The sequence below is a fragment of the Sinocyclocheilus rhinocerous genome, unplaced genomic scaffold (assembly GCF_001515625.1).
Source record: "Sinocyclocheilus rhinocerous isolate Xijiao unplaced genomic scaffold, SAMN03320098_v1.1 scaffold3243, whole genome shotgun sequence".
NCBI classification, from domain to species: Eukaryota; Metazoa; Chordata; class Actinopteri; order Cypriniformes; family Cyprinidae; genus Sinocyclocheilus; species Sinocyclocheilus rhinocerous.
This window is the reverse complement of record NW_015636692.1, coordinates 362,882-371,196: the sequence shown is the minus strand read 5'-3', so window position 1 is coordinate 371,196 and position 8,315 is coordinate 362,882. Positions and strand designations below refer to the sequence as shown.

General features: G+C 36.5%; 1 protein-coding gene across 1 annotated transcript in view; it reads right to left on the bottom strand.

The window, feature by feature from the left end:
* LOC107748044 (C-type mannose receptor 2-like) overlaps positions 1-2,582 on the bottom strand; it is a 3,477-nt gene extending 895 nt beyond the window's left edge. Inside the window, exons 1-3 of the mRNA XM_016562697.1 lie at positions 2,546-2,582; positions 2,179-2,472; positions 99-547 (exon numbers count right to left, since the gene is read on the bottom strand). Coding sequence (XP_016418183.1) covers positions 99-547; positions 2,179-2,472; positions 2,546-2,582 — 780 coding nt within the window. The remainder of the gene's footprint in view (positions 1-98; positions 548-2,178; positions 2,473-2,545) is intronic.
* Between the last annotated feature and the right edge of the window lie 5,733 nt (positions 2,583-8,315).

The following is an 8,315-nucleotide window of genomic DNA, read 5'->3' as shown; positions in this document are numbered from 1 at the left end:
CATATCTCTCTTATATATATATATATATATATATATATATATATATATATATAATTAGCATGTTAATGATATTAAAATAACATGCAGCAGCATCTCACCTTCTTCTCTATGGCCTCCATCACTGTGGATTCGTCCAGAGATCCGTCTGATTTCACTGCGAATCTCACACGCTGTATTTTTGTGTTTTCACGGCAGTAGAAAGGCAGTCGGGTCGAGCAGGTGTCGTCAGCCATCTGTCCGTCGGTATCTGCAGTCGCGCACTCTTCAGTGCCGTTTATGTTATCAGGCTGCCCGGACTCCCATTTCACAGATGACGACACGCTGGTCTGATCCGACCACTGCCACTGGCACAGCCCCTGCTTCTTGGACAGGCCGATCCAGGCATTCCAGTCATACTCTCTTTCAATCACATATGCGAGGTGTGTGTTCTCTGTGTCGTCTGTAACGGTGGCCAGGTCTACATGGTTTGATCTGCAGTACTTCTGAGCAGCATGCCAGTTCATGTCCCATTCAAAATACCTAAACTTGTCCTGAAGTGTGTTGTCGTCTGCAAGGAGTAGATTTGTGTTCAGGACAGAGAAACATGCTTGAAAATTTGAAGTGCCATACAAAGTTAAATATAAGAGTGTATAAGTTTGTTCATATAAAATATGAACAAACTCATCTTCAATAAATGGCTTACAATTATTTTATTTTTTTTGTGCAGTGTTTAGTTATTTAATGTTTTCGATTATGTTGGATTTTATTTTTATATTTTCTGCTTTCACTTTAATTTTAGGTGAAGTTTAGTAATTGTGTTGTGTTTTTATTAAATGCCTATATAGTTTTTATAATAATAACCCTGTTGTGAATGGTCTGATTTAATAAATCTCTGGAGTATAAGAGAAGCATCTTTTGCTTCTGCGTTTCACTTCTGCTTGAGTGTCATTATTTATTTATTTATTTATTTTCAGTTACTCCATCAATGGAAAATTTCTCTCCTCTCCATTTTCTCTCCTTTTTCAGTTTTGCTTTTGTTAAATTGTGACCTGTATTATAGAAAATCGGCTAGATTTTATTCATTCAAATGATAATTTCTGAAGTTAAAATTTTAAATTTAAAAAATGAAAGAAAATGGCAATTATTCCATATCATGAAAAAGGTAAATATTTTTTGTCACTCATTTCAGAAAGTGAAACCCATATATTATATAGATTCATTACACATCGAGTGAAATATTTCAAGCCTTTATTTCTTGAAATTTTGATCACCTGCCCACACTGCCAAAGGTACCAAAAGCTGGTTCAGTGACCATGGTGTTACTGTGCTTGATTGGCCAGCAAACTCGCCTGACCTGAACCCCATAGAGAATCTATGGGGTATTGTCAAGAGGAAGATGAGAGACACCAGACCCAACAATGCAGATGACCTGAAGGCCGCTATCAAAGCAACCTGGGCTTCCATTACACCTGAGCAGTGCCACAGGCTGATTGCCTCCATGCCACGCCGCATTGATGCAGTAATTCATGCAAAAGGAGGCCCAACCAAGTATTGAGTGCATAGAAATGAACATACTTTTCAGAAGCCTGACGTTTCTGTTTAAAATATCCTTTTTTTTTTGATCTTATGTGATATTCTAATTTTCTGAGACACTGAATTTTGGGTTTTCATTATCTGTAAGCCATAATCATCAAAATTTAAAGAAATAAAGGCTTGAAATATTTCACTCTGTGTGTAATGAATCTATATAATATATGGGTTTCACTTTCTGAAATGAGTGACAAAAAATATTGACCTTTTTCATGATATTCAAATTTTTTTAGATGTACCTGTATATGCATGCCAGTGGAGTGAGAAACAATCTTTTCTCTTTATTTCTAACTCCATTCTGATGATTTTTTTTTAAGTATTAATTTTGCTTCTCAAGTAAATGTGTCTTGATTTGAGAATGTTTAGATATTCGTACTGGAAAATAAGACAAAATACAGAGTAAGTGATTTTTTGCAGTGTATAAGGTTTTATTGGATAAAGCTCAATCGAAGAAAACTATGAGCATTAAACCCTTCGAGAAAATTCCCAGACATCTAGATTATAACTGAACAAAAGTTTTGTATAATGTCTTACCAGTTTGGCAAAAGAAGTGTTTTTGTTCAGTACAGGATGTGTCACGCCAACGTCCGTTTCTATTTACAGACGCACAGGCCTCATTTGTTTTGGACAAGTCCGGCTCCTGGAAAGCCCACTTCTCATAGCTGATCACCGTGTTTTGATGCGACCAACGCCAAAAAACTTTGTAGAAGCCGGTCCAGGCGAAAGATCTGAAGCTCACAGCATCTGCTACCTCCTTTAGTTTGGCTCTGTCTTCATCGCTCTGAACCGTCGCCAGATCCGTGTGTTTCTCCCTGCAGTACGATTGCGCTTCTGCCCAGGTCTTCGGTTCTTTGATCAGGACGAATCGATATGGGTCGCATGAAGCCTTCGACAGGATTCCTGCTGCAGGAAAGTCAACAGTGTTACGTTTCTCTAAACCTCTGATCTGACGTCAGTTTCTTTCACTGACACTCACCGAGCAAAACAACAAGTTGAATCTTGTTCTGCATCATCTCGTCTTCACAGGTTTGTTCACTGAAAGAAAGAAATCACAAGAATACCGACATGTTACTTAGTTCTGTGCTATTGAAAGTCCAGTCATTTTCAGACATCGCTCAAACATTTCAAAGAGTTTAATGACTAAATGCATGAATTTTAGCATCATTTTTTTCACACTGGAGAACATGATCATGAGATTTTATTCATGTCATTTTCAGTCTTTTTGCTATTCTCAAATTTTCAACACTCTCAGGTGTTCATAAATTTCATATGCTGACAGCTTAACAAAACGTATTTGATATGATAATTCACCAGTTTCAGCAACAAAAATATTTTTAATTGGTCAAGTACACTGTAAAAATTATATGATCAATAAGTTATGGCAACATGTTTTCCCATTTCTTTAATGTATCATATAAATAACATAACATAAAAATATCAAATTAATTCAACCAATTTCAGCTTCATTTTTTTAAGTTATACAAGAGTCAACTATTTTTTAGTCAGTTTAATATAATTAAAGTTGAACTGACTTATACAGCTAATGTTATTATATTTAAAAATTTAAAGCAGCAGCTGAATTAAAATTAAATTAAAGTATGTGGATTTTTTTTATATGATCATTAGTTTTTTTTTTTCATGTCGTTCTGAAATGTGTTTATTATTTGTTTATTATTATTAATAATATAAAGAAACAGTATTACATTGTAAAAATGTGAATTACAGATGCAAAAAAAACAAAAACAAAAAAACAATAGTGCTCTAAGACCTTCACATTAAAGTCAATCACAATAAATAAGTAAAATTACCTGCTCTGGACCGACTGAAGGTTGATCTTTCCACCAGGTTATTAAGTTTATTCTCTTATATTCCCTTTACTTGTCTTTTACTATCTACCCAACTCTTTATACATTGCATTATGCAAAGTCTTTTGTTTATACTGTACGTAAGATGCTGAGACTGATTTACATTGTGATTTTGCTGCAATATGAGTCTCTTTATTCAAATAGCATCAGAGAGCATGAAAATGGTTCCTAGAAGTGCTTTTTCACAACTATAAAACAAATGAATGTATTTATTAACCTGTGTGTTAATAAAGTGTCCTGCACATGTACAGGTAATTATACAAAATAAGACAAAATACATTAAAAAAACACAATGTAAAGAATGTAGAAGAGTTTGTTTCTTCATCAGATTTGGAGAAATGAAGCATTGCATCAGTGTCTCAGCAATGGATGCTCTGCAGTGAATGGGTGCCGTCAGAATGAGAGTCCAAACAGCTGATAAAAACATCACAATAATCCACAAGTAATCCATAATGTTTGGGTGAACTATGACTTTAACATTACGGTCAACTCAAACAGTGACTATAATTATCAGTCATATAATCTACAATAAACCAGATTGTACAGATGGACAGTTTGACTTGTCAGAGCTGCAGCTAAAGGGAGTCAGAGAGGCAGACTGTGCACCTGGACCAACTAGCACCTCACACAAAGTGAATAAGAACTGCACTAAACTGCTGCTGCGTCTGTGAAAGATTCTGTGAATCTTCTGGAGAAGGGGAAAAGTCAGAGAACAAATTTACATTTACATTTATTCATTTAGCAGATGCTTTTATCCAAAGCGACTTACAATTGAGGAATACAACACACGGTTCATCATAAAGAGGCAAATAAACACAGGAAGGCTCATAATACAAAGTTTCAGACAAATTCTGCCTTATGACAACCACCCATCAGGGCATTTATGGATGACTTCACAGTCAACACAGAATCAATCCCAGGATGCCGGTGGATTCTTCGGGGGATAGAGGGCCCGGATGCATTTCAAACCAGCCAAATCAAGATCAGTGATGCTAAAAAATAAAAAGGTTTCGCAAAAACAGGGATCCTCAAATCTGGCCCACGAGATCCACTTTCCTGCAGAGTTTAGCTCTAACCCTAATCAAACACACCTGAGCATGCTAAATAAATGTCTTCAGGATCATTAGAAAATCACAGGTAGGTGAGTTTGATCAGGGTTGGCGCTAAACTCTGCAGGAAAGTGGATCTCGTGGGCCAGATTTGAGGAGTTTTCCTTTGTCCCAGTAGACTTTATAACCTGGAGAACACCACAGTGGAGCCAACAGAGCTAGAGACTAGGATGGAGTCGGCGGAGCAAGAGCAGTGCTGGAGACAGGGGCGCACTGGGGCTAAAAAGTGGCCCTGGACTTTTAGGCACAGAGCGGCCCACCACACCATAAACCACTGGTCTCAAACTCAATTCCTGGAGGGCCACAGCTCTGCACAGTTTTGCTCCTCCAACCCTAATCAAACACACCTGATCCAGCTAATCAAACTCTTCAGGATCACTAGAAACTTCCAAGCAGGTGTGATTTGGAGCTAAACTCTGCAGAGCTGTGGCCCTCCAGGAATTGAGTTTGAGACCACTGCCATAAACCAGCTTATTAGAGGAATTGAGTTTGAGACCACTGCCATAAACCCACCAGCTTATTAGAGCTATTTTTAACACCACTTACTAACATACAAATATTACACAATACAGAAATAAAAATGCTTTTTAAAAAAAGAATTATTATCATTAACATTAATGAATGACTGTCATACTTCTTTACATTTTAATTTGTCTTTCCTGGTGTATATGGCAATTTGTAAATAATATTTTACACATCTATTTTACATAGAGGGACAGTTTAATATCCCTAAAGTTAAATGCCTACCATAATATCAGTCCATATGACAATGCTCTGCTCTAGAAGACTTGGAATGTAGTGCAGAATGTGGACTGTTTTTATTGTGCCTTTCAATTGCTTGACAAGAGTTTTGTTGTTGTTGCTTTTTTTGTACATGATGAAGAATTTTATGATGATGAAAAATACAGTAAACTGTAATATGTGAAATATATAAAGTTACAATTTTGAATAGCTGTGTTATATGCAAATATATAGCAAAAAAATAATTTATTTCTGTGATCAAAGCTGAATTTTCCAGCATAATTACTCCAGTCTTCAGTGTCACATGATCTTCAGAAATCATTTCTGAGAGAAACATTTCTGATTATTATAAAATGTTGAAAACAGTTGTGCTGCTTCATATTTTGTGGAAAATGTGATACATCACCATTCAGTCTGGAGTAAGATTTTTAAAAATCCATATTTTATTCGACAAGATTGCATTAAATTGATTTAATTGACAGTAAAGATATACTTATTACAAATTATTTATATATAAAAATGCCGTTCTTTAACTTTGTATTCAACAAATAATCCTGAAAAAGTTAAAGTGTCACAGTTTCCACAAAAATATTAAGAACCAAAAACAGTTTTAAGTATTGATAATAATTAGAACCATTATTAATAACTGAGCACAAATAATAATTGAAAATAATTAAGCAGCAAATCAGCATATTAGAATGATTTCTGAAGGATCATGTGACACTGAAGACTGGAGTAATGATGCTGAAAATACAGCTTTGATCACAGAAAAAACAAATTACATTTAAATGTTAAACCATTAAAATATGTACATTAAAATATCTTATTAAGAACTTTCCTAATCACGGCACTTGAAAGCGAAAGTCTGCAGATTTACAATGTTCTAGAGTAAGTTTGAGAATTACATTTTCACAGTTTTTTAAAACATTTTCTTAGACACGTGAAATTATGGAAGAAATATAACTATATACAAACATTCACTGTTATTTTATGTCTGCTGAAAACGGCTATGCTAATGTTTCTGTACACTGTGGACAATAATGTAAATGGCATTAAAATCTGAGAAATTCGAAAAGACCAGTAGTAGTTTGCATCCCTGAAAATTAATGTGTGTCGTTTAACATTTTTTGAAAACAGTTGGCAAATATTGCTAAATTGTCTCATCATGTTTAGCTGTTTAGCCTACATCATCTTATGCCATTCCGCATTCAAATGCCGCTCAGCTCAGCGTCTGTGAACAGTAAAGCCCACCTTCTTAGATTTGATTGGCTAAAATTGGCAAATTTTGATTGGCTGATGTAGTGTTAATTTTGTCAGCTATTTTCAATCTTAGTCCTGTGTTAAATGTCCTTGTTTTTGGCATATATTGTCAACCTTATCTTATTTTGCTAAGTTTTAGTCGACTGAAAGTCTGCATTTTATCTGGTTGAATAATTGACGCTTGACTGATTGCACAGACAATATTGGAAGCGAGCTGAACTGAGCTGGACGATGACATTACTGTTTTCTCCAGAGCTGCTTTATATATTAATTAAACTCATTCCGTAATTGATGGACTTTACACAGTTATTGAACCGAACTGAATCAACAATGACCTGATTTCAGCTGAACAGTGAATGTTTACTATTGTCTTTTAGAGCTGATTTACAGCAGAATTTAATTCTGTTCGCATCACTGAATCACTATTTTCTTGTTTGTCACCATAAAGCTGCTTTGAAACAATCTGCTTTAATTGGGAGAGTACGACGATTCATGCGTGTGCTTCTGCTGACGTAGAACACGCATGTGCTGCGCCTTGTTTACGAGTAGAGGAATGCACACGCATGAGTTGTGTTACTCTTAATAATGGTGGCGCGGGGAGAAGAATTGTTGAATAAAGTCATTTTTGGTTTCTTTGAGCACAAAAAGTAGCTTCTAATATTACGGTTGAACTACTGATGTCACATGGACTATTTTACTACGTTTCTGGGCCTGGGAACATTTCAGTTCCATTGGACAAGCTCTCGGATTTAATCAAAAATATCGTAATTTGTTTTCTGAAGATGGACGAAGATCTTACGGTTTGGAACCACATGAGGGTGAGTAATGAATGACAGAATTTTCATTTTTGGGTGAACTGTCCCTTTAACAAGTTTACCACAGGAAACCAGTTACGTTAAGTAGGATATTGCAGATTGTTGTAGATGATAATAGAGGATATGAGTAATACAGAGCGCACACACACAGACACATAAGGGACATGTTGAGATGATGGAAGACTGGTGTACAACTTGAGGTACTTGCTACCGATGTTACGCCTGACACAAGGCTTCGAAGCTTGTGTCGAGAACGTCAGGTACTCCCAGCTGGAGCTCCGTAGTGAGGCTTGTATTGTTTTAGTGAAGTGAGAGATTCGTTTGATTGTAGTGATTCACTTCTGGTGGAATTGATATTGTTTTTAAGCTTCCACTGCCCTCTGTCCAGTCCACATTAATCGCTATCACCCACTTTTATCCATTCTCATTTCCCTCTGTTCAACAAAAGCACTGCCCAGTTACAAAGCAATATGATACATGAATCAACACTGAGCTTAAGAACTTCAAAGAACTTGTTTGTTTGTTTAATATGGGTGTGTGTGTGTGTTAATGTATCAAGCCTTTTTGAACCATGAAGCGCACATTTTGGTACTGTCACACTCTTGACAGTGTTTTCCTGCACTGTATTTGGATCGACCAGCAGGTGTCCCTAGCATGCTTTCGAAGCCTCGAGAAATGAACCACGTCTGGCTGGAAAGCCTCACAGCTTCATGAAGCTTCATCTCGCCACCACTGGAACTTGCAGGTTTGTTGCTGACAGAAAATCAACTTGCAAGAGGTGAGTAGAACAGCGACCGTGGCACACAGGACTATAAGACAGGTAAGTAGCATGTAGCTTCAGATGGTGTGTGTGTGCTGTATTTATGGTGGTGGTGATGAGAGCTGTGTGTGACTGAGTGCCAGGGAGGATGATGGGAAACAGAGTCCATGTTAGTACTCTGGTGACTTTGATGGTT